The 26,658-nt window shown below is 50.2% G+C and overlaps 1 protein-coding gene across 9 annotated transcripts in view; it reads left to right on the top strand.

The window, feature by feature from the left end:
- SLC6A2 (solute carrier family 6 member 2) overlaps positions 1 to 26,658 on the top strand; it is a 44,520-nt gene that overhangs the window by 7,329 nt on the left and 10,533 nt on the right. For all 9 annotated transcript variants that reach the window (XR_007474227.1, XR_007474226.1, XR_007474228.1 and 6 more), the window contains exons 3-8: positions 7,936 to 8,067; positions 8,802 to 9,039; positions 17,965 to 18,103; positions 22,887 to 23,021; positions 24,638 to 24,741; positions 25,987 to 26,111. Coding sequence is in view for 3 of the 9 variants with exons in the window: in XM_004264907.3 (XP_004264955.3) it covers positions 7,936 to 8,067; positions 8,802 to 9,039; positions 17,965 to 18,103; positions 22,887 to 23,021; positions 24,638 to 24,741; positions 25,987 to 26,111 (873 nt within the window). In the remaining 6 variants the exon portion in view is untranslated. The remainder of the gene's footprint in view (positions 1 to 7,935; positions 8,068 to 8,801; positions 9,040 to 17,964; positions 18,104 to 22,886; positions 23,022 to 24,637; positions 24,742 to 25,986; positions 26,112 to 26,658) is intronic.

Genomic DNA, 26,658 nt, shown 5'->3' with positions numbered 1-26,658 from the left:
CAGGACTCACGCACCCTGTTATTTAACAGGCTGTGTTCTCTTCTGGTGCCAGTATTAACACGGTAACCTCCAAGTCCAGCTGTTCATGCTGGCCCAGACTGGAGGATGTTTTGAAATGATAAAAGTGCCAATAGTTTAGGCCCCTGGCTAATATATTTTTTTTGGCTAATATTTTTTGAATGAATTACTGAGAAAGATCAACCTGTCCGAACATCTTCCCATAAGCCAGCTGCTGGGATGCACGGGGGCAAGTGGCTTCCTTCCAGCCGGGAAAGCCACTCTTGGAAATTCCAAGGCTTTGTTCAGAACCTTCTCAAACAGGGAGGCGGTGTCAGTGGGGCTCTTTCCAAGGTGCTCCGCTCCTGTGGTCTTGGGCCAGGCCTGTGTTGGTCCCCAGGGAGGAGTGGACGGATCCATCGAGTCCCCGTGTCTGTCTCCTTGCCATGGAAGAGGCCACTCTGAATTATCCTTTGTAAATGAACGCTTCTGTTTGAGATGTGTCCGGCTGACAGCTCTGAGCTGTCAGAGAGATGTCCTTTAAGTTCAGACAGGCCTGAGTTTGAATCTGAGCCTGACACTTCCCAGAAGTGTGGCCTCGGACAAGGCACTCGTCCTTTTTGGACCTCAGTTTCCATGTGCAGAAAAGGAAGGTGACTGCCTCTCCCCACAGGGTGATATGACATTAGATATAATATAAGCAAAGTACTTACAACAGTGTCTGACACGTAGTAGGGGCTCAATAAATGAAGTTGTTGCTGTTATTTTTATTGTTCAATGATTTTTAACTGCTAGACCCGGGCTAGATACAGGAGTAGGGCAGGGTCCTGATTTTGGAGCAGATTTGATTCTAAGAGGAAGTTAGAAGGGATATAAGGCTGGAAAGTGGTCACACTTGGGCCTGGGGTTTCTAACAGCCTAACCTTATCCCACTGTTTTTTCCCTACCTGGAAAATGGGGATTAACATTCCTATATGGGGTCCCATGAGATATGTAGTTCTGGGTCCCAAATGGGGTTCCCTTCCTTCCTCAAGTGAGCTCAGGGTCTCAGGTACCCACAGACCTTCGGGAATCCTCTTGGCCAAAATATCTGGGGTTCTTGAGGTCAAGTAAGAGGCGGTGACAGGTACAAAAGGCAGGAGTTTGCAAACTCATCGCCCTCGCGTTGGGCCTGGCTGCAGGGGGCCATCTACACCCTGAGCTTGCCAAGCCTGAGGCTGATGGTTCAGCTCAGATGTACATGAGCCAGCCAGCTGGTATGGCCCTTCGGCTAACAAGTTTGCAGGAAGGAGGCATTCATCAGGGGCTGGAGCTGAGACTGTGATCTGGCATTACCCGCATGATTTGGCCCATTGCTCTGAGCTGGCCAAAAAGATCTAGAGGGACTGTTTTCAACAAGGTGGGATTTCATAGGGATAAATGTTACATCCTGCCCTGTGATCCCAAACCCAACTGCCTAAGTAAGGATTAGGCCACAGCACAAGTGGAGAAAGGCCCCGGGGCTTTCATTAGCTGCAATCTTCTGTGTGAGTCACTGCCGGGATCCATTTATTTAACCAAAAAACCCCACTTACTAAATGCCTGTCATATGCCAGGAATATAGAGGTGAGCAAAAGGCAATCCCTGCCTTTAGGGAGTTCATAGTCTATTACAGATATTCTACAAGTTAACGTCATTTTCAATTCTGTTATTGGAGGTACTATATCCCAAATCAGGGAGGTGAGGTTCCACTCTGTTCTTTGTGAGTTATATTTCCTTCTCTAATATAGTTCTGACCATTCCAAACACCCTGTAATTTGTTCCTCTTAAAGAGACCAGGAAGGAAGAGGTGGGAAACCAAAATCTTCGAGGAGCTTCATTAGTAAGAATCAAGTCAGATCCTGCAAAGTTGACACGGAGGGAGAATTGTCACAGGAGGAGGGGTAGCCTCAACTCCAATTTCCCTGAATTTCACCCCCACTGACCTCCTTAGAGGGGCAGGGTTTAATCTACCAGAGGAGCAAGCATGTTTCCTCATTGGAACTGTCCTTCTCTCAGAACTAGAGATGTGTGATGGCAGGACATGCTTCCCATTTACAGAGCACCTCAGTGCCAGGGACTTCACCTCCGTTATCTCTAATGATCACAGCAAACCAGTGATGCAGGTATTATCCCCCCTTACAAAGGGGGAACCAAAGCTCAGAGAAGTCACATTGGCTCGAGGTCACAAAGCCATAAATAGCATGGTTGGGGGCCAGGATTGCCTCAGATCGAGGCAAGGGGGTAAGAGGAAAACTCCGTTTTTGTACACATTCTACAGTCTTTTGACACCAAATATGTGGGGTTTTTCTTAACACCAACCCATCCTTCAACTTTGGGGTGGGTGTCCTACCATTCAATTCTGACACCACCTGGAGTTAGTGCAGACCCCACAGGTTAGGGCTCAGTCTCACAAGAATTCTCTCACTTCACAGGCCAGTCACAAGGGTCAAGATGTCACCTGTGCTTCTGACCAACCGGCTATAATCAGGGGTTCCCATGACCCCCTCTGCAGGTTTGATAATTTGCTATAACAGCTCACAGAACTCAGAGAAACATTTGCCAGTTTGTTATAAAGGCTATTATGAAGGGTACAGGTAAACAGCCAGGTGAAGAAGTACACAGGGGGTGAGGTATGGAAGGGTCCTGGGTGCAGGAGCGTCTGAGCCCGTGGAGTTGGGGTGCACCACCCTCCCAGTATGTGCACGTGCTCGCCAGTGCATCAGTCCGGAAACTTTCCAAACCCCCTACGTTCGGGATATTTATGAAGCCTCCTCACAAGGGCATGATCGATATTAACTCAATCTCTAGCCCCTCTTCCTTCCCTGGAGGGTGGGCGTGGGGCTGAAAGTCCTAAGCCTCTCATCATGGCTTGATCTTTCTGGGGACCAGCCCCCATCTAGAAGCCCACCAAGAGTGGCTTCATTAGAAGAAAAGACATTCCCATCACCCAGAAAATTCCCAGGGATTTAGGAGCTCTGTGTAAGATGCTCCTGTCACCCCCATCACGCAGGAAGTTACAAGGGTTTTAGGAGTTCTGTGTCAGGAGTCCAGAGCAGAGACAGGGGGTCTGCCCTGGGCCCTGTGCCCTGATCTGCCCTCCTCTCTGCCTCCCCCACTCCAGGGCTGAGAGGGCCTGCCCACCCAGAGCACTGATTCTAACCCCCATCAAACTCCAGGTACCTGGACTCCGGAATTCCCTGCCCAAACACTCCAACATCCACCCACCCCAGTCTACAAGGTCCTCTTACCTGGACCCTGCTTCCCCAGCCTGGACTGTGTTACAGGCCTGCACAGCCCCAGGCCCAAGGGGAAGCCAGAGGCTGTGGACAGAGCTTAGACATGTGGGCACAAGAGTCCACACGTACGTGCAAAAGGCCTCACACACTGCTGGTTGGAGCTGAGGTGGGGATGAAGCAGGGTGCGGGCTCCCCCCAGGCCTCCACACTCCAGCGCAAAGCTCCAAGAACTGGGGATTCCAGTTTTGAACTTTATAATAGAACCATGCTGAGTTGTCAAGGTAGGATGATAGAGCAGGTTTGGTTTAACAGCTGTGGCCTGAGTTGTCTCCTTTAAATATGTGGATATCGCAGGGTAAGTCTCCACCAGTGCTCTTGTCCCCATTTCTACAAGTCGGGTGGGCCTGCTGCATGCAGCCCTGTCTCTACTGAAATTCCACCTTCTTTTGCACCCTGATGTCTATACCCTTGGGGTACCTGGGAAGCGGGGACAAATCTGGCTACTGTAGGCATTGACCAACTTTTTCTTGGAATTCTGGTGAAAGCCACGGGCAGTGACCACCCATAGCTGAGCTACAGGCACCAGGCGAACAGTCCTGTGGGTTTTCACTTCTTAATACATCAGGATGTGGCCAGTTTGAGGAATCCTACCCTCCACCAACTGGGAAGCTGGGCCAGTGAGGTCTCAGGGACCCTCCTGTCCCTCCTGCAGCCCCTCCCTGATCAGTCTCTCCACCCCCGCACCAGGCCTGGCCCGCACCTCCTCTTGCTGAGCCACCTCCCACAGGCATCCCGTCCCCTCCCCTGGGGTCCTCCTCACCCACCAGGGGTCTGCTCCAGCACTTCCCATCTGAACTGAGTGACCACTGGCTTCCCTTTTCTGAGGACTTGACATTTGCACAGAGGAGTCCAGAGCCCCTCTCTGACCAGTAGTGTTCCTCTCTAATGGCGGGGCGGCATCAGGCAGTGTGTGCCAGACAGATGCTTTTCTTACTGAATTCATCCAAAGGCCACGGGTCGGAGTCCCTTTCGCAGTTGACAGTCTTTTCTTCCTGTGTTCGTGTGAGTGTGTTGACGTGCAGAATCCGTGTGTACCTTTGCATGAAGATGTACAGGTGTGCATCTGTGTACGTGTGTGGATATTGGAGACCCCTAGGAGCTGAGACCCTCGGGAGGTCTGCCCCTGTCAGCCCAGCCAGAGCATTCCAGAGCCAGGATTCTGGGCCTGTAGCTCCTCAGGTTCTCAGCTCTCTGGCCCTGCATGAGGCTGGATGAAGCTGACGCTGCCACGCATGGAGATGAGGCAGGGCCGTGGGAATGTGGCACTTATGGGCCTTGCAGAGCAGTACCTTCTAGGAAGTTTGCAACCAGCCTCGGTGTCCCAGGAGCTGCTGCAGAGCTGTTTCTAGGAGAAGCATCCTTAGCTGACCTCAGGCACCCCTGAAACCTCTTTCTGATTCTTCAGCTCTGTCCTGGCTTCCTCCAGATCTTTCTGCAAGGGGGCTTAGGCCATCTCCCTGGTCGATGTCCTCTTTTAGAATAAGACACTGGCCACTGGGCAGCTTTCTGGTTTTCATTCATACTCAGCCATTCCAACATTCTTGAACGTTCCCCATCTGTTACCACCTGAAGCTTTGGCTGCCCTGCATCAAATGCACTTGGAAGAGTCTTGGGCTTGTGCAGACCCATAATCTTTCCTCCTCTCCTTCCACTGGAACTCCCAGCCAGCACAAGAGGGTTATTTACCTACAACTGGGCAATTTACCTACCTGTTGGCAGTGCCACCCAGAGGGTTAGAGTTGAGAAAACTGGCCAATGTGAGATCCCTGGTGAATTGGCTGACATTGCTTTTTCCTCTGGTTGTAGAAAAGAACATCTAGTTGACAGAGGCAAACCACGGTGCTGAGATCTGAGCCATGACTCCTGGCTTTTTCCTTCCCTGTTGTCCCTTGGACCCTGACTTCAGTCTTCAGACCTGTTAAATACTCTAATACATCTATTTCCCTTACTCTCTGGCTCCAGGCCCCCAAGGGCAGTGACAGGTGGCCACAAGGCAGATCCAGATGTGGAGCCAAGCAAGCATATTTACTAGTTTGGACAAGCATCTTGACCTTTCTAAGCCTCAGTTTCCTCATCTTTTACATGGGATTGGTGGTACTTCTCAGGGATGGTTTTAAAGGAATAATTATGCAAAAACTTAGTGTGTGGCTTGGCATATAACGGAGCTCAATAAATGGTACTTGTTACTTTCACCAGCTCCACCGTCACCACCACCACCCCAACCTCCATCAGCATCACCGGCATTGCTATTAGCAGCGTGAACAGACGTGGGTTCTAGTGCCAGACTAGCCCTCTCTGTGTGGGGAAAGAGAAGGGTGGAGATTGAGAGTAGAAATGAGGAGGGGAAGAGAGAGGTTGGCATGTGGCCGTTTCAAAGAAGTCCAGCCTGGAGCAGGGGCTGGAGGCTTGGAGCAGCCCATGACCAGCAGACCAGCTGGCTCAGCTGGCCCCAGAGTCCCAGTTTCAGATCACCCTCCACCAAGCCTCTATGCAGACTCATGTCCTCCATCGAGGCTGGGATATTCTGGAATCAACAGAATATTTTGGGAATGGCTCTGGAGCTCTGGAGCCAGGCAGACCTGGGCCCAAATCTCAGATCTATCACTGACCAGTTGGGTGAATTTAGACAAGTCACCAAGCCTCAGTTTCCTCCTCTGAAAAATGGGTGTAGCAGTTGCTACCTGAGATGGCTTCTGGGTAGGATAAATGGGATCACAGATGTCCAGTGCCCAGTGCCCTGCTTGATATATAGGAGGTACTCATGTTCCAGTGGTTTCTTCCCTACTGCCCACCCTGCTAGTCCGTCTCCTGCTTCAGAAGGACTGGGTCTCAGAGCACTGCGGCCAAAACTTCATGCTTTGTCCCTAAGAGCCCTGGGCTTCCTGAGGAGACGCCCTGGGAGGAAAGTGGAGACTGACAGTCTGAGTAGCTGGGGGAGTTTGACCCTGGGTGCGTGCGACTTTGCCACAGTTCTCTGCTAGCCTGGTGCCCCAGTTTCCACATCTGTAAAATGGCGGTAGTAATACTTTTAGGGTTGTTGTGAAGATGGAATGAGATATTGCATGGAACACAGTGCCGGGAACACAGTAGGGAATATTATATTCCTAATATTATCATCGTTACGCATTTCCCGGTTTCTGCACTTTCCTAGTGCGGGCGGGTCAGAGAGTGTTTGGTTTCCAAGGTTATGACATCTCAGCCAAAGGCCAATGGCGGGAGGAGTGTGGATCTGGCCTGGCCACCTCCGGTTGCACCAGGCCAAGGAGCAGCCTAGGCTGACGTGGCAAGTACCCCTGTGAGTCACCTTACGGCGTCAGAGCCCGTTAAGCTCACCCCAGGCTACCAGGCGTACTGAGAACTGTCTCTGGAACTCAGACGTGTCTAATTCTACCAGGAATTTTCCCAGGGACTTGCTGCTGCCCATTGCCAAGGGCTCCCTGTAGCTTCGGCAGTGTTCTGGGTGGGCATCTTCCCTGGTCAGAGACTTGAGCCTCTGACCTCTTTGATCTGGTGTTTGTTTACCTTCAGCCAGCAGTAACAGAGTGAGCTTGATGGTTGGAAGACATGAATGCGAATCCTGCTTCTGTCACTTAGCAACAGTGCAAACAAAACCAATTCGACTCCCTTCTCTGCCTTCAGTTTCCCCTGGGGGGAAATACTGACCCTCTCTGATTATTTCTGTGAGCTGATGTGAGACTAAGGACAATCCAGTGAGGTCATGTTTGGGAAAACCCGAGGTGACCTTAAGCTGATATAGACATGAGCAAAATGAAAACTCAGTCATATGTAACTTTGGGCACTGTCTCTCCCTCTCTGGCCTCAATTGCCTTACCTATAAAAGGAAGGGTTTGGGGTGATTGGCATTCCCCAGAGTTGTGATTCATGAAAGAAAGAGTTCTATGTTGAAATTAATTTGGTAAAGACTGCACCTGATCTTCCTCATAGCCCGTCACAGCTTGTGCTTGTGTATCAAAGGCTAGGAGAATCCTGCAAGAAACAAGCCTATTTAGCTTTTTTTAAAATTATTTTTTTTTAATTTACTTTTGGCCGCTTTGTTTCTTTTGTTGCTGTGCATGGCTTTCTCTAGTTGCGGCAAGTGGGGGCTACTCTTCATTGCGGTGCGCAGGCTTCTCATTGCGGTGGCTTCTCTTGTGGAGCACGGGCTCCAGGTGCACGGACTTCAGTAGTTGTGGCTTTCAGGCTCTAGAGCACAGGCTCAGTAGCTGTGGCTCATGGGCTTAGTTGCTCTGCGGCGTGTGGGATCTTCCCAGACCAGGGCTCGAACCCATGTCCCCTGCATTGGTAGGCAGATTCTTAACCACTGCGCCACCAGGGAAGCCCAAGCCTGTTTAGCTTTGATGAACACAGATTTTACTAATTTGAGCACAGAACCTCATTATTATGACTATGATTATGACTACTGCTATAACTATTATTATGTTATGGCTATTTGTATTAATTGCTCTGATTTACCTACCACAAGACATCCCTTGAGAAGTGGCCAGGTGCCATGAATGAGGACCCTCACAGCTCTGGCTGACATGGGTCCACACGCTCTGAGGGGCAGGCCCAAGGCTGAGCAGGGATCTAGGGGCTCACACTCTGCTTCTGTGTCTTCCAGGTGCCTTTCTGATCCCGTACACCCTGTTCCTCATCATCGCTGGCATGCCCCTGTTCTACATGGAGCTGGCTCTGGGCCAGTACAACCGGGAAGGGGCAGCCACCGTGTGGAAGATCTGCCCGTTTTTCAAAGGTAAAGAAGGAATCTGGGGGAGTCAAAGGTTGTTCTAAAAGACTTCTGTGTGCCCCTGGAGAATCTACTCCAAAGGTGGGATCTGCGGTAGACCAGCTCTCTCGAGATTTACAGTTATTGGCAAGGTCAAGCACGTCCACCGTTCAAAGTTACACGGAACGCATTGGGGGTGTCAGGGACAGCTTTAGCCTAGAAAGTCTGGAAATCTGGGTTCCAGTCCAGGCTGTACAGCTGAGTAACCAGAGGGAATCTGTTTTCCTGATTGGGAAAAACTCATAGAAGTGTCAGAAGTACCCAGAACACATACCACTACTCTCCCCTCTTGCTCCCATGGCAGACATGATAAGTGGATCACGTGCCTTTCCACCATGGGCAAGGGGCTTCCTTCCGCTGGGAGAGAATGTTATCATGCCTCAGTGTTATCCTGCCCAAGGGGTGGGGGGAGCTGGGATACTTATGCTCCAACACCTGACCCGGCTGCTCCCTGGGGCATTAAATGTCCTGGCACTTTAGCCTTGCCTGATGATAAGTGGACAGAAGGGGCTCCAGGGGCAAGAGAGAGCCCTCAGGCAAAGGAATGGGGGGTGGGGCCCTAGGGGGTTTAGGGCTCCGATAATCTGCTACAGAAAAAAAGAGAGGTGTGCGGGGTCGGGTAGTGCAATGGTTGGAGCAAGCTCCCCAGGAGAGGTGGTTCTGAGGAAGCCCCTGCCTGACCCCCTCTGCCCCCCACCCAGGAGTTGGCTACGCTGTGATCCTCATTGCACTCTACGTTGGCTTCTACTACAATGTCATCATTGCCTGGTCACTCTACTACCTCTTCTCCTCCTTCACCCTTAACCTGCCCTGGACTGACTGCGGCCATGCCTGGAACAGCCCCAACTGCACCGACCCCAAACTCCTCAACAGCTCCGTGCTGGGCAACCATACCACGTACTCCAAGTACAAGTTCACGCCAGCAGCAGAGTTTTATGAGTAAGTCATCAACCCCTTGTCCTGTTCACACGGGCGCATCGAGACCTGTGCTGGGCAGGACCTGAGCCAAATGCTAAGGAAAACCACAGGAGGTGAGGGGGCCACGCCAGTCACTGTAATGTGTACTCAGCAGCCACCACAGGCATGATCCTGGCTAGAAGCCAAGGATACAGCCGTGGACAAAGCTTGAGGAGCTTGTGTTCTGGCGCAGAATGGGGGTGGGGAGACAACACACTAGCAAAAAGGTAAGGAAGCAAGAACGCTGTACAGCGTGAACATGCCCTTCAGGAAATCAAACACATTTTAGGGAGTATAAGTGCTCTTAAGGAACTAAAACCAGTGCTACACAGTGATTGTGTAGGGGAAAGGAACTTTAGTGCAGGTGGTCAGGGAGGGCTTCTAGGAGGAGGTGTCGTAAGAACTGATGAAGTCAGCCAGGGGAACACCTAAGGGCACAGCTGGTAGATGATGGAGCTGCAGCTTGAACCCAAGTCAATCTGATCCTGAAGCTGTCACCTGGTCCACCGTGTGCTGCTGTCTCTCTGGGGCTTCCATGGGTGAAAGTAGCCAGAGTTTGTGAGTGAGATTTAGGAAGCGGGAGGCAGGCCAGCTGTGTACAGCTCAGAGAAATTATTTGGACTATGTGTATGAGAGGCACTGACTGGTGTAGAAGACAGAACATCTTTTAAAAAAAGAAACATTTTATGTTGAAATCATTTTAGAGGTAGAAAAAAGTTGCAAATGTAGTACACAGAGCCCCTGTAGACCCTTCACCCAGTTTCCCCTAATGTTGACACCTTATACAACCATAGTGCAATGATTGAAATCAGAAAATTAACATGGATTAACTAACCTGCTAAAGACTATTTTTGAATTTGTTAGTTTTCCCACTAATGTCATATCCTGGTCCAGGATCCAACCTAGAGTCCCATGTGGCATCTAATTATCACATCTCCTTAGTCTCCTCCAATCTGTGAGAGTTCTTTAGTCTTTCCTTGAGTGTCATGCCCTTGATGCTTTTGAAGAGCACTGGTCAGTTTTTCTATAAAATAGCCCTCAGTGTGGGTTGGTCATTGTTTTCTCGTGATTAGACTGACTTTGACATTTTTGGCAAGAATAACTTGGAAATGACATTGTGTCCTTCTCGGTGCATCATATCAGGGGGTACAGGATGCCAGTCTCTTATTACTAGGCATGTTGACCTTGATCACTCAGCTAAAGTGCTATCTACCAGCTTCCTCCTGTGCAGAGGTAGCATTATTCTCTGTGATTAGTAAGTGTCTTCTGGGAAGTTACTTTGAGGTTATGCAAATATCTCATTTGTCATCAGACTTTTGCCCACAGTTCTTATCATTCTTCAATGAGTCTTGCAAACAAGGATTATTTTTTATAGTGTTGATCTAAAGTAATTTCTAGTCCCATCATTCCCTCTAGATTAATTGAAGAGAAAAGTCCCTTTTCCCCTATTTAATCATTCGTTTGTTTACTCATTTATTCATTTCTATCAGTATGGGCTCATTGGTATTTATTTTATTCTGTGGTTTTAACCCATAGACATCATTATTTATTTTGTTGCTCCCTAGAATCCTCTCAACCTCTACTCCGTCCTTTTAAGTCCTTGAGGTTGGTAATAGTCAACTTGTTTTCAGTCACCTTATTTCAAATGTTTGCATGGTGGTCTCTTCAGAATGTAGCATCTATTGTCTTTATGCTTCAGGCGGAGGTGAGTCCCATTTTAGCAACCCCTACACAACTGTTAGCAGCTAAGCAGAAAGTCCGTGGTACAAACTGTGGGGCAGGACAAGTAAATCCCACTCAAACCTCACTCTCAAGGTACACATGGTCTGAGTAGTGGTCGGAAAACTTTCCAGTAAAAAATTAGATAGGAAATATTTTGGGCCTTTGTGGGCCACGTAGGTCTCTTGCATATTCTTTATTTGATTTTACCCTTTAAAAAGATAGAAACCATCCTTAGCTCACAGGCCATAACTCAATGGGCCACAGCTGGATTTGGGGACGGGGCGGGGAGGGGCGGGGCATGGCTTGCTGACTGCTGGTCTGGAGCAGTCCTGCTCAGGAGAACTCCCCGTGATAGAAATGTCCTATGTCTGCACAGCCCAGTGCAGTAGCTACATGCCACACGTGGTTAGTGAGCAGTTGAAATGTGGCTAGCGTGACTAAGTTGAATTTTTTTTTTTTTTTTTTTTTTTTGCTGTACGCGGGCCTCTCACTGCTGTGGCCTCTCCCGTTGCGGAGCACAGGCTCCGGACGTGCAGGCTCAGCGGCCATGGCTCACGGGCCCAGCCGCTCCACGGCATGTGGGATCTTCCCGGACCAGGGCACAAACCCGCGTCCCCTGCATCGGCAGGCGGACTCTCAACCACTGTGCCACCAGGGAAGCCCTGAATTTTTAACTTCATTAATTTTCATTCATTTATGTGTAAATAGCTCGTGGTTACCATATTGGGCAGTGCAGGTCTAGAGGATGGAAAACAACAAATTCACCAACACCAAAACCTTAGGGCCACTCTGCTTTGGTCCTATATATTCCCTCAGCCAAGGACCTTGGAACGAGTCCTGATTATCCAGAGAGTGGGGTTCCTGAGGACCATTTCCACTCCTGCCATCTCGGTGCAGCATGGCCAAGGAGCCTTGGTGTGGTTAAAGGTGGCCTCTGGAAAGTCTGCTGCGTCCTGGGGCTCAGAGGAGTCAGGGTTCTCAGGGCCCAGGAACTACCCTCAATGAGCCATGGTGGAGAATTTGCTAAGGGTCCTGGACCTGTGTGTCCACCTACCCCCATCTGTGTTTTCTGCAGACTTCAGCAGGCATGTGCACAATTATGTAGATTTGGGAATTTTGTGGGGAGAGGGTCCACAGTTGTCATGGAATTCAAAATCCTTCTATAGCCCCAGACGGATCTGAAGGACTGCTGTTACTTAAAGTAAGCATCTAAGCAACACCATCATCCCTGTCTTTCTCCTCATCACATCAACAGCTAATCACTTACCGTGTGCCTCAAGCTTTCTGCTAACTTCTCTGTATGTGTTATTTCAGAGTAAGCCTCACACCAACCTGATGAGGTTTCTGTAACTCTTACCTTCATTGCATGTGTGACGCGGCCTCATTTTGCAGATGAATAAATCACTGTAAATCACTGGCCCATGGCCACATGGCTAGTCTTGTGCAGAGCCAAGATGTGGACCCAGACGGTTTGCAGCTACAGGACTCGAAGAGTGGGAGCCCCCTTACACTTTGCCCCCAGGAGCCTCACTCTCCTCACCCTGGCCCCTCCCTTGCCAAGCAGTGAAAGTCCAGAGTCTGCAGGCTTAACTTCTGTGTTATATTGGATTCTAGCCATTATAAACGGCTATTATTATTCCAAAATACTGTCATAGTCACAACTAACATTTATCCAGCTTAGATTATATCCCAGCCATGCATTTGGAAGTGACATTTGAAGTGGGTTTGAATCCAGGAAGTCTGGCTCCGAAGTCCAGGCTCTTAGCCCAGCAATGCTAAACACTGGCTGCTCATTGGAACCACTTGGAGAGCCTTTAAAACACACTGATGCCTGGATCCCACACCCAGAGATCCATTTCATTGGTCTGGGTGCAGCCGGTGGGGCGTGGAGATTTGTATTAACAGCTCCTCCAGTGATTCTAATATCCAGCCAGGGTTGAAAGCCCCTGTCTTAGCCACTGCATTCTCCCATCTCAAACAGAATAGGATCCTTAGTGGGCTCAGGCTAACATGCCTACAGGACCATGTCATGGAAAATCTAGGGCCTCCTTTATTCTTCTCCTTGGGGGTGTGGCCTCGGACAATCCCAGAACCCTCAGGGACCTTGCAGGCGGAGGTTTTAGGCCTTCCTAGTTTATAAGTGTGGTTTGGACTAGGAGATGGTAAAGGATAGTGGAGCTGAGGGTGCTGCATGATACATGTAATTGGTTCCATGCTTTCTCCTTTATCATCTCATGATAAAGGAAGAAAACATGATCGTTCTTTTTACTCTTGGCAACCCTCGTCCTTATAAATTAAAATGGGAAATGATAGCCTTGTCTCTAGTCTAGTTATTATTTGATTCCTTCTCTGACGTCTTCATAGCCAGCAGATCTGCCCCAGCCGAAGGGAGAAGTGAGTTGGGTTTTGAAACCCAGGTTGCTTTAATTACAGCCTTAAACTTCCTCCCAGCTTGGCTGTGAGCAGAATAAGGTGGAAGAAGATGACATTCTCTTATGTGGGGCTGAAGGGGCTTGGGGGATGTTGTGGGGAGCAGAATCCAAGACTTATTTCTACAGCTTTCTGCTCCACAGAGCTCCTATCCCCTCCCTGCCTCCCCCTTCTTTCCCCTCCTCCATCCTTTTAAGTACATCCCCACCCCAAGCTTCACAGCTGCCGTGAGCCAGGCACCAAGCATCTTCTCATATCCAAGTCCCATTTAGTCCTCACAGTTCATGGAGGTGGGAATTACTCCTATTTTCCAGATAAGAATGTAGTGGTACAGGTTTTAGGGAAGTGGCAGAGCTGGGATCCGAACCCGGGCCGTCTGAGTTAAGGCCCTCATCCCATCCACAGGCCTCTCCCCTGTCTTCTCTTCCATCCCATCAGAGTATCCAGTGGGGTGTATTCGGGACAGGAGTGCAGGAGTGTCTGTGGGTAGATCAGAGCCCTTCTCATGCATCTCTTTCTCACCCTGAAGCTGCTTTTGTGTGCTTCTCAGTATCTAAGTCATGAGCTGCCTCTGGATTTGTTTTTGCTTTCTTTTGTTTTTCTTACATCTTTATTGGAGTATAATTGCTTTACAATGGTGTGTTAGTTTCTGCTTTATAACAAAGTGAATCAGTTATACATATACATATGTTCCCATAGCTCTTCCCTCTTGCGTCTCCCTCGCTCCCACCCTCCCTATCCCACCCCTCTAGGTGGTCACAAAGCACCGAGCTGATCTCCCTGTGCTATGCGGCTGCTTCCCACTAGCTATCTATTTTACGTTTGGTAGTGTATATATGTCCATGCCACTCTCTCACTTTGTTTTTAATGGCCCTTTTATCTAAATGCTTCTGCTTTAAAAGTTACCCCCTCTCAGTCTGGGGACCCAGCAGGTAGGACTCCCAGGGCCAACCAACCCTGAAGAGATTAGTTGTTTTTTTTTGCTTTCCTCAGAGCCTGCTGGCCGATTCTCTTGCCATCTTGTACTTATTTAAGCTGACAGATTGAACATATCATTCAAGGGAACAAAACTTCGATACTCCCCAGGCTCTAGGCCTGAGGCCAAATAGCCCAAGGCTGAAGGAAACCCCGAGGCTCTGTAACTTAATCTGTAAAAGGGCACCCTTGGTGAACACGCTCAGGGAATAGAAAACTTCTACCCGCTGCGTGTTCCTGGTGGGGAAGAGAACTCTCCCTCCACCCCAACACTAACCCTTTGCACTTAAATGTCAAGTGAGATCTGAGCCCGTTTGGCCTGTAGACATCGGAAAGTCTGGACCGTGTACTCCACGATGATTCATTTTCATTAAACTGCTGGAAAACTACAACAAACAACAAAGTTACTTGTACTAATCCCCAAGACTTCGGCCTGTTACGGGAGAGGAGGCTGGATTCACGTTTCTTGGAAATCAGCTCTGGAGTCTGGCTTTTTCACTGATGAAATATCTAGACAACCACTACAAGGCTGAAAGTGGACCTCACACACATGTGGGTCACCTGGGCCGATTAGGAGGCGTTTCGGCCATCTGATTGGATTCTAGAGTCATTTTCGCACGTTTGAGGGCAAGCACAGTTGGTTCAGTGCCTTTTTTTTTTTTCATGATTTTAACAGTCAAATTGGCCAAATGGTTATTGATACCATTCAATACTTGGCCCGTATGGAAAGAAATGGGAAGAAGCAGGATTAAGAGTCAGATGGGCTCAGTACCTGATTCTGGTTCTCCATATTTTTAGATATGCCCGGCCTCTCTTCTCTTCCAATCTCCTCCCTTCCCTTTGCTCCCCTCCCCTCCCCTCTCCCCTCCCCAACCCCATGCTTCTCCTCCTCTTCCCCTCCCCCTCCTGCCCTCCCCCTCCTCCCCTCCCTTTTCCTCTCTCTCTCCCTACTCTTCCCCCTCCCCCTCCTCCCCTCCCCCTCCTCCCTTCCCTTTTCCTCTCTCTCCCCCTACTCTCCCCCCTCCCCCTCCTCCCCTCCTCCCCTCACCCTCCTCCCCTCACCCTCCTCCCCTCCCTTTTCCTCTCTCTCCCCCTACTCTTCCCCTCCCCCTCCTCCCTTCCCTTTTCCTCTCTCCCCCTACTCTCCCCCCTCCCCCTTCCTCCCCTCCCCTTCCTCCCCTCCCCCTCCTCCCTTCCCTTGTCCTCTCTCTCCCCCTACTCTTCCCCCTCCTCCTCCTTCCCCTCCTTCTCCTTCTTCTTCCTCTCTCTCTCCTTCCCTCTCCCACTCTCTCCCTCCTTCTCATCATAGGAGAGGGACCTCAGCCAGGGCCTCATTTTTGAGCTGAGACTAGCAGGGACAGAAGTTCACCAGGCAGACACATTGGGCCAGGAAGTGTGTTCTAGGCATAAAGGAACAGACGGTTCCAAGGCCCAGAGTGACGAGAGCTTCATATAATTCGGGAATGACAAGTGGCTGGTGGTCGCCAGGAGCCAAAGGCATGGTGTGGCAAGGCATGGGGTGCGCTTGGTACAGGACGATTGAGAAAGGCCTCCGATTCTGAAAGGCATATGTCTTTATCCTCTCTACCAGGATTCCACAGCGCTGACGCTTTTGACATTTGGGGCTGGATAATTGCGGTGGGAAGGCTGTCCTGTGCACTTTGGACGTTTAGCCTCATCCCAGGCTTCTGCCCACTAGACACCAGTAACACCCCTCTGCCCTCCAGCTGTGACAACCAAAAATGTCTCCAGCTGTTGCCAAGTGTCCAGGGAAAGCAGGGGCAAAATTGCCCCCAGTGAGAACCACTGTTTTAGGTGACAAGGAGCCTCTGAGGATTTGGGGGCAGAAGAGTGACAAAGTTAGAACACAACTTCAGATGAATCGGATGGTTCTACAGCAGCACAGACTGTAGATTTAAGGAGGCTGACTGGAGGTAGAGAGACTGGGATGGTGGGAGGATGGGGAGGTTTTTACAGTAGTCCTGGAGGAACAGAATATGGGTCTGGCCTGGCATTGGGCCATGAGGACGGGGGTGTTGGTTGAGCTGATTTCCAAGAGCTAGGGCTAGGAGGGGCCAGACACAGAGACTGATTGCTCAGGAAAGTTGATGCAGGGTGAGTAGTTTGTGTCCACAGCATCCTGCCTGGGGGCAGTGGGGATGAAGGCCGCTCTGGAGATGGGGACACGGGTCTTTGTGGGCCTTGATCAGCCACACAGCTCTGCTCACTCATTCCTGAGGGCTCACTGCAGACTCCTCTGTTTTCCTGTTACCACCCACCTCCCTCTCCCCATCTCGCCCCTACCACACCTGGCCACCCCTTCTCAACTCACCGGCTCTCCCACAGGCCCGCAGAGAAGGCACCAGCCAGCCCCTCGGTGGAGCCTGCCACAGGGACTCCCTTGGCTGAGTTTTCTGAGCACTCCTTAGCTTCTTTGCCAATGCCCGCTGCTCCTTGAAGGCTGGGACTCAGTCAGAATGATAGTTACAATGACCATTGGCGCTGAGCATCTCCTGGGTTCTAGGCACTGTCTCACGTTCTGCAACGTAAGCCTCGCGAGAGCCATTTTACTGAAGAGGAAAAGGGCTCAAGATGGGGAATGTTTGCACCAGCTATTGTCACCCAGGAGTTCCATGTGGCTCTTGCCCACAGCCTTGTCACCTGCCCCCAGCAGTCCTCTTTCGGTTTTGACTTCTTTCTCACGAAATTAGGTGTGTGAGATTCATCCATACAGAGCTAGTTGCTATATAATATTCCAATTTATGAATATATCATAATTTATGTAGTCTACTGTTTTTGTTTTGTTTAATATTTATTTATTTCTTGGCTGCATTGGTTCTTAGTTGCAGCACGCGGGATCTTTCGTTGCAGTGCGCAGTCTTCTCTCTAGTTGAGGCGCACGGGCTTAGTTGCCCCAAGGCATGTGGGATCTCAGTTCCCTGACCAGAGATCGAACCAGCATCCCCTGCATTGCAAAGCGGATTCTTAACCACTGGACCACCAGGGAAGTCCCTGTAGTCTACTGTTTATAGATATTTATTTTGCAATTTGGGGTTGTTATGAATAATGCTGCTATGAACATTCTAGACCATGTCTTTTGGTGAACATATGTACAATGTTTCTACTGGGCAAACACCCAGGAGTGGAATTGCTAAAGCAGAGGATACACATACCTTTAGTTGGGGTAGATATTCCCAAATAGGAGAAAGGTTTACTCTTATCTCAGTCTCTAGACCAGGGATTCTAAACCTCAGCAACATGGGAATTTTGGAGGCTGTCCTGTGCCTTATAGGATGTTTAGGTTGTCCTGTGCATCATAGGATGTCCCACTTCTCTATCCTCTAGATGTCTCCTACCCAAGTCGTGACAATCAAAGACATCTCCAGACATTGCCAAATGTTCCAGTGTCCACTGCTTTAGACCATGAGTGCTATGAGGGCAGAGACCTTTCCTCTGTTTATTTACCACCCTCTCCCTAGGACCTGGCTTGCAGGTGGCACTCAAGAGATATTTGTTATGTTGAAAGCTTCTGTTACCATTTAAAAAGCAGCCTTGGGTGGGGACGTCTCCCCAGATGAGTTGCTGGCCCAGGGCAGGGAGGTGCTGGGCACAGGCCATGACGATGCAGGGCAGGTCCAAGTGATGCAGGGCTGTAGCGGGGGCAGCCGAGGGCCTGTCTCCATCAATGTGCACTTTCGAGGACTGGCCTGTGGTCGAGGCCTTGATCATCCTCCCTGACGACACCATCTTCCCCGGTCCGCTCCCCTCTCCTCCCCGCAGACGTGGCGTCCTGCACCTTCACGAGAGCAGCGGGATTCATGACATTGGCCTGCCCCAGTGGCAGCTCTTGCTCTGTCTGATTGTCGTCGTCATCGTCCTGTTTTTTAGCCTCTGGAAAGGAGTGAAGACATCAGGAAAGGTAATATTTTTGTTTCTCTTTCAGTTGGGAGGTTGGCCTCAAAAAAAGATGTTTTTTTCTACCTATAAACAGGTAGTTGGTGAAAAGAAAAGGTGGTGCTAGAAGTACAAAACCTGGGTTTGCACCCCAGCTCTACCATTGGCTTGCTGGAGATTTTAGATGAATCACCTCCCTTCCCTAAGCCCAGGACTCCCCAGCAGTAGGATGAGGGAGTGCAAGTGGATCAGAGTTCTTCACAATTTCCCACCAAAGCCTCCCTAATAGCAGAGACCAGGGAACGGGACACCCCAAGCGTCTCTGGAAAAAGCCCAAAGCAACCTGTTGACATGTGTTTGATAAATCTTAAATTCTGGACTAAAACTGCATGCAAATATTGCAGCCTTCTCTAGCATATAACCATTTCTTTCACTATAAAATTGATTGTTCCCACCTCTGAATTTTTGAGTAAATGAGAATGCTCCAGAAGATATCTAGATGAATCCTGGGGCATCCTCTGACACAGTGCGGAGTGCTCGCAAGGGTCTGCGTTTCCTGGAGAGAGGAGCACAGGGTTTGATGACCTAGGAGAGCCTGCCAGAGTTGGCATTCTGACTTAGGTGACAGTGCCCCCCATAGTCAGCACCTCATGGTGGAGTATACTCAGGTCATGGCCCACATTGATTCTGAGCCTGATGAATATCATGAGAACAACAGCTCCATTTGGACCCTATGGGTCCATGTGGAGCTTGGCTGTATTAAAGAGGCTGTAGCTGGGAAATATTCTGTCCAGTATTTTGGTTAGCTATCGCTGTGTAACAAAATACCTCAAGATGTAGAGATGTAAAATAACAGCCATTTTATTACCTCTCATGATTCTGTGGGTTGACTGGGCTCAGCAAGGTGGTTCTTCTGCTCCATGTGATATTGCCTGAGCTACACGTCTGGGGGATTGACTGGGCTGGAACCTCCAAGATGGCTAACACTCATGGATGGCAGTTGGTACTGGCTGGGAGCTTAACTGGAGCTGTCAACCAGAGCACCTTGGGTAGTTTCCATACAGCCTCGCCCTGTAGCTTGGGTATGTCACAGCATGATGGCTGAGTTCCAAGAGCATGTTCCAAGCAGACAAGCCCCAATGTACAAGTAGCTCTTCCAGTCTCTGTTTTCATCATGCTTGCTATTGTCCCAATGAACAAGATAAGTCTTGTGGTAAAGCCCAGAGTCAGTGTGGAACACACAGTGTGTATGTTCATTGGGGGTTACAAGGCAACAATAATCAGGTAGGCATGAATTTATGAGAACCTTCATTAGGCAACTGATTTTGAATTTTTTTAAATTTATTTTATTTATTTATTTCTGTCTGTGTTGTGTCTTCATTGCTGCGCGTGGACTTTCTCTAGTTGTGGCAAGCGGGGGCTACTCTTCCTTGTGGTGCACAGGCTTCTCATTGCAGTGGCGTCTCTTGTTGCAGAGCACGGGCTCTAGGCTCATAGGCTTCAGCAGTTGTGGTACGCGGGCTCAGTACTTGTGGCTCGCGGGCTCTAGAGCGCAGGCTCAGTAGTGGGGGTGCATGGGCTTAGTTGCTCCGCGGCATGTGGGATCTTCCTTGACCAGGGATCAAACCTCTGTCCCCTGCGTTGGCAGGCAGATTCTTAACCATGGCACCACCGGGGAAGCCCTAGGCAACTGATTTTGAAAAGTGGGGTGCATCAGGGTTCTCTCTGGTTCTCCTAAAGTCTTGGTTATGTCATAATAGCAAAGATAGTGACAGGGGACCAGCAGCCAACGGGAATGAAATTTGACAAGAGCCTGAAGTGGAACTTCCTATCAGCGTATTGGAGACATGGTATCTGCCCCAAGGAAGAACCCAAATGAAATGCAGACCAGGGCTTGGAGGAATTCTAAGATAGAGCAAAACCAGGCTAAGACCACAACCATCCCAACACCCGACACATAGTAGGTCTTCAGTAAATATTTATTGACAGAGTAGTGAGGAAAGAAGGGAAGGGAGGAAGAAGGGTAGGTGGGTAAATAAGTTGGGGGAACTTCATTAAGTGTTCTTTTGAATTCAACTCGGTAAACATTTATGGATACCTACTATGTGCCAGGCTTGATGCTAGTACTAGTGATGCAAGAAGAAATAAGACAGATTCAATTGATTGTAGTATTATGTGTGTTATAGCCAGGTAGGTGTAGGTCAATGTTATTATTTTCTTGCATCTCCGTTCAGAGACATATAAACACTAATGGTCACAAACTATACACACTATTATAGATCTTGCTTTTTAAAAAACTTAACTTTACCTTGAAAACAATTTTACATCAGGTAGGTTGCACTTTAATTGAGATACAAACTGTGGGTTTTTCAACTGTCATTAAATCAATTTAGTGGGTCACCACAATTTTTCAAAATGAAATCGTCTACATAATAACAGTGTGCATTGCACATACTAAAGATAGAGATGTCTTGTGGAATTTTTGCATTTCAGTTATAGCAACCCATACGTCTCGATAAATAAGGTTTTTCTTACCATGAGTTCCCATGGTCCAAAAACCATAAGATGTTACATTAGTGGAAGGAGGAAGCTCTTCAGACTGAGAGGGTCTGCAAAGACCATGGAGAAGGTGGCATTGGGCTAGGTCAGGTAGAGATGGGGCAGAGGGAAAGGGTTTTCAGCTGCAAGCAAAACTACAGAAGCCCCAGGCCAGCCTTGTCCAGTCTCTCTGTGCCTCTCCTGGGTATCGAAAGCAGGGCTTTCCTGGCCTCTGCAGGCAGCAGAGCTGCAGAAGGTGTATGAGCTCTACTACTGCTCCGGCCTGGGTGAGGGGCCACCACGGGCTTCTAATATTACACCTCAAGATTAAGTTTCCTGTAGCCATCGCCACATCGCCACAGCCTGCCCCACCTTGTTTAGCACTTGGCTGGAGCAGGCCTGAGTTGTCTATGGGGAGACTGATGCTAAAGAGAAAAGGAGGGGAGACTCGCATGCTCCGTTTCTTTGTGCAAAGTCACCTTTGGAGGAGGAGGACTCACGCCCTCCCCTGAGGAGTGTAATGACGAGTGGGGCAGGAGTGTTGCCCTAGGAAGCCCCCCGCTGATGGAAACTTGTCGCCTGAAGTCCCTGCCCACATTTTGCCTCCAGAGCAGGCGAGGACCCCTGCAGTCCGTAGGGAGGGGCTTTCTAGAATAAGGAACTTCATGCAGGACGTTGCAGTGTCCTGTCTTTCATTGTTTTTATACTCTGGCTCATGAGAAAACCAAGAGCATTGCTTATTTCTTCCCAGACTACGTCTGGAACAGGACACGGATCTTTTCTTAGCAGGCTGCCAAAGCCACAGAGCTGGCCTGAAATGAATTGCAAGTGTTCAAACTTCCTGTCTTGGCCGGTGAAGGCTCTGTTCTCGGGAAGATGGCTCCACAGCTGGCAGCTGGGATACTGGGGGGCGAGGTACAGTCTGAATCAGGGAAAGGGGTTACCGCAGACCACACACTCTGTGACCCTGGCCCACCGACCACCGCAGGGTAGAGGGAGGAGGCCAGTCAGCCCCCAGGGCATCGGGCAAGTGTGCACACAGTGCTGCTTGCCGCCCTGGAGTCCTGTCTGCCCGCCCCCCACTCATAGGTGTTGGCTGAACCAGCACTTAGAAACTACAAGCCTGTACCAAACACCTCAGTGTTGAACTGGAAGGTTCTCCAAAGCCATGTGCTCCAGCCTGCTTGTACAGATGGGGAAGCTGAGGCCAAGAGAGGGACAGGGTTTCACAGCCTGGCAGAGCCAGGACTTGCACGTGGGTGTCAAACATGCAGTAGCGTGAGGGATTAAGAACACGGCTTTGTGTTGGTTGAGGGGTTGGAGTCCCGGCACCATCATTCACTAATGGGTGACCTCGGGATGAATGATACTCCCTAAGCTTCAGTGTCCTCACCCCGCAAAATGAGGGCAGTTCACGATCCTGTCCGCCTCCAGGGCAGCTGGGAGGATGGGGTGAGAGGTCCTCGCTGCTGGGCTAGCAGATGGAAGTTGCTCAATAAATGATCCTCACCTGTCTTTGTCCCCTGCATCCACCTGAGAGAGCTTTTAAAGCATGGAGCGCAAGCCCCATCCCAGACCAATTAAATCAGAAACTCCAAAAATGGAGTCCGAACTTGGACATTTTTGTCTGTAACTTCCCCCAGAGTCGTCTAATGTATAGTCAGGGGTGAGAAGGAACAGCGAGGAAGCCTACGCAGCCTTCTCCTCTCCCCGCCTCTCTTCTCTGTTTCTTCATCGTGGGCAGGGTGGGCTGGTGTCTCTTTTCAGTCTGGGGACAGTTTTTTCCCTTATGGGTTTCTGGATGAGGCAGTTTGTCTTTGCCCTAAATCCATCCCCAAATAAAGAGCAGCCAGGGATTCTGCTTTCTGCCCAGCCACGTCCCTCCCTGGGTGGTGAGCTTAGGAGGACACGCTTGAATGAAGGTAAACGAGAAGGGGACAGAAGGGAGGAAGGAGGGCATAAAGGTGAGGGTGCTAGTTAGTGCAGGAAGCTGGTAGAGCAGGAGGCGCTGGGCACCGAGAGAGTCTGCGTCCTCACTCCTTGGCTTCCTTGGCAGCGGTGCCCCCAGGGTGCTGACTTTCTCATGCGGTGCAGCCTTGGTCTGTCCGCTCTGTTCTGGAGTGCCCCAGGCCTGGCCTAGAGGTGGAGCTTTTAGCACGCGCACGGTGTGAAGGAACGTGTGGGGAGGGTGTGACTGGCTCGCCCCCCGCCAGCCCCCCACCCCGCTGGCAGCAGAGTCGGGCCCTCACTGCGACCTTGCCCACCGCCAGGTGGTGTGGATCACGGCCACGCTGCCTTACCTCGTGCTGTTTGTACTCCTGGTCCACGGCATCACGCTGCCCGGCGCTTCCAATGGCATCAACGCCTACCTGCACATCGACTTCTACCGTCTGAAAGAGGCCACGGTCAGTGCCCAGTGACCACCCACCCTTGGGCCAGGGTTGGGGAGGGTTCTCGGTGCAGGCAGTGAAAGAAAATCTGGTCCCAGCTCTGCGTAGCCTGGGATGGATCCTTCCCACTCTGGGCTGCAGCGTCTCTACCTGACCAAGGCCAATTTGATTTGCACCTGACAGTCTCCGTGAGCGTGTCCAGCTCTGATGGCTCGGGATCTGTGGTTCTGTTGAGTGGCCTTTGCAGACCCCTCCTTTCAAGGAAAGCAATACCCTGTCCTGGGTTCTTACCTCTGCCCTGTGCCGTGGCCCCAGCCTCACCCCAGCCACCCTAGCCCTATTTCTACTCTGGTCTCCAACTCTGGCCTCTGGTACCCCTCCAGCTCACTGTCCTGCCCAGAGGCAGCGATTACAATGAAGGTGGGGTGACTTTGGAGTGGAGTCCAAAATAGCACGGTGAGGCTGGGAACAGGGACAATCTTAGAGGTTCCTAGTGCCTTGAGCATCTTCAAATCACAGCTGAGATTATTTCCAACCTCCTCCCTCGCGTCTGCCTCAGTGACCACACCTCAATATTTCCCCTCATAATCCCCAAAGACTTCTCCACACTCTACTTGAACCCATAATAATCCTGGCAGGCAAGATCAACATAGGATTAGGACGGATGCCTCCCAGTACACACCTCCCATTGTCCTAGCACAACTCTGGGTTACAGCCCAGTAACCAAGAGAAAACCCTACTTCCTTAGTAACTGTCAGAAAAATAACAGAGCGTAAGACATGAAACAGCCTTGTAAATTGTGAAGCAAGTCAGAGTTCTATCTGTTCTGCATTGTTTAAATATCCTAAGTCTTTCTGGACAGTAGAAACTCAGCCTGAGTGCCGTCTCAGGGAGCAGATATATCTTCCTCCGTCAGATTGCTTCTCTCATTACACCCTTTGCTTACAAAGCAGGGGAAGTCTAGAATAGCACGAGTGGGGAGATGACAGAAGTCTCACAAATCCGAATTGTGGCTTAGTCCTGGTGAGCTAGGTAAAATTATCCCCACTGTACAGAGGAGGAAACTGAGATATAGACAGTGAAATTGACCAGGGCAAGACCATGAGGCTGAGAGGTTGGAGAGGAGCTCAGATCTCCGGGCTTCCAGCCATGCAGTTTCATCATCCAAAAGATGAAGGAAGTAGACCCGACTGGCCACCAAGGAGTCACCACTGTCTATGGATTGGTAGAAGCTACTAGGAATCATTACCCCTTTCTGAAGATGTTGTCTCCATAACCGCTGAGATAGTCATAACCCTTTGCCCTTGCCCTATCCACATTCTAGTCTAGAACATTTTGTTTATTAACTTTCTTTGAAAATCAGGATGTCAAATTGAGCCAGTGAGTTCCTCTGGGGTGAGCTCACTCATGACCACCCAAGGCTGGGAGATGCTAGAGAGACCCCAGCCTCTCTCTACAGTGATTTTGTACAGGCTGCTGGAGAGCAGGAGTTGCATGGCTGCCCATCTCTAGTTCAGACCTCATTTCCTCAGGTCTTAGGGCATTCCTGGGACTTCCCAGCCCTTCTGGAGCAGTGAGGTAGTCCAATTCTGTGGAAACAGAGGGTGATGGCCTTTATCTGCCCATTTCAGGTATGGATTGATGCTGCAACTCAGATATTTTTTTCCTTGGGCGCTGGATTTGGTGTCTTGATTGCATTTGCTAGTTACAACAAATTTGACAACAACTGCTATAGGTAAGATCCTTCCTGGGGCTCTGGAAAGCTCTAAATCCTGGGAATCAACCCTTGCAGGGATGGGAGAGAGGGCTCTGGTCTGGGACAAGTCAAATTTTCTGCTTGGGTTTCTTTCCCCGGGAAATGAAGCAGAGTAGACCATCCTGGATGTTCTGTGAACTCCAACATGGCCTATGGGGGTCCTGATGAACATATGTCAGTTCAGGACACCTCCCAGATAGATGCAGGGTGAGGAGCTGGCAAAGTTGAGGCCACTAACACTGGGATATCATGAGGGTGGGTGGCTGGGACAGAGGGGCACTATGTGGCTTTCAGAGCAGCCAGCACTGCCTGTCTGTCCATCTGATGCCCAGGCAGACAAGGTTGGAATATCCAGGCTGGTTGCTTGAGGGCTGAGGGCCTAGCAGGGTCAGAGCTTAAGACCACACAGCAGAATGAGAAGTCTGCTCAGTGCCGTAGAGTCAGAAGACCATGCTCTAGATCACCTGGTCCTGTAAGCATTTAATGCTGCCTCCTGCAGCCCCAGTGCTGTGAGGGCTTCAGACATGGGCACAGATGGGGCTGCTTCCATCCCTCTCTATCAAAGGCTTAAGACAGAATCATAACCTCCCTGGTACAAGACAGAGTAGGATGAATGCATACCAGTGGGACAGGCTTTAGGGAGGCTAAGGAAATGGGGTGATCAGCCATCTGATGGGGGGTCAGCAAGAGCACAGAAGTGCATTTGAGGTGAGCCTTGGAAGATAGTTAGGGTTGGGATAGGCAGACACGGAGTGAGTGGACAACTTACAGCATGAGCAAAGCCAGGGGAGGTGGTGTGTTTGTGAACCAGCAAGTTGACTGGTTTGCTCAGAGAGTACGTGTTGGGGAGTTATGGGAAATAAGCCTGGAAGGAAGGTTGGGTCATCTCAGCAAAGCTCTTGAATGCCTGGGTGAAAAGTTGTGAGGCACTGGGGAGCCACAGAAAGTTTGTTGAGGAAGGAGGCTGGTGCCTCGATTTCCCAGCAAGAGTTCGATATCAGGCTCTGGTGTTAAAGTGTTTCATCCAGAAGCTGCTGACCTATTTCCTGCACCTACAGGTTCTGACCCTGTGATGGTGGGGTGCTGGGGGCCCATGTGGCAGCAGGGGCGCTGAAGAGGGGGTTGGCATTTGAAGCCGTGGATTCCATAGATGATCCAGCAGTCCATAAGCAGGGTTGGGGAGAGTCAGACCACTTGAACTAACAGTGCTTTCTTTTCTCTCAGGGATGCCCTGCTCACCAGCACCATCAACTGTGTCACCAGCTTCATCTCTGGGTTCGCCATCTTCTCCATCCTTGGTTACATGGCCCATGAACACAAGGTCAACATTGAGGATGTTGCCACTGAAGGTGGGTGGGCAGACTCGCCCACTGAGGAGGCGGGGGCTGCAAAACTCACCTCTTTCTTAGCAGTTCTCCTGTGGCTGTGGGACTGAGAGGACTGGACATGGAGCTTTCCCAGCTGCCCACTTTCTTTGAGGCCATCAGTAGGAAGTCCAGGCAGAATCATCTTCTGAGTCAGGCCAGACCAGATAGATTTGGGAGCACTGACTCTGTACCAGCCCCTGTGCTAAGCACTTGACGTATCTTGGTTTAGTTCTTGCAGTGTTACTAGGCAAGTGTTAATAGACCCACTTTAAAGATCAGAAAGCTGAGACTCAGGTGATTGAAGTTGTTCAACCAGCTCGTGTCCTTCCCCGCTGCTTCTCATATTCTTAGGGCCACAAACAGGCCAAGACTTGGGGAGGGGCTACCTCTGATGGACTCTGAAAATCACAAAGTTTTGAGAGTAAGAGGATCCCTCATAGGGTGCAGGAGGTGGGGTTTGAGGCCCGTTGCCTGTAGCTGTCCAGGAGAGGCACTGCCCTCTGGCTTGGCTGTTTGAGGTCAACCTCCT

Source organism: Orcinus orca, chromosome 20, assembly GCF_937001465.1.
Source record: "Orcinus orca chromosome 20, mOrcOrc1.1, whole genome shotgun sequence".
NCBI classification, from domain to species: Eukaryota; Metazoa; Chordata; class Mammalia; order Artiodactyla; family Delphinidae; genus Orcinus; species Orcinus orca.
This window is presented reverse-complemented; position numbering and strand designations above follow the sequence as displayed.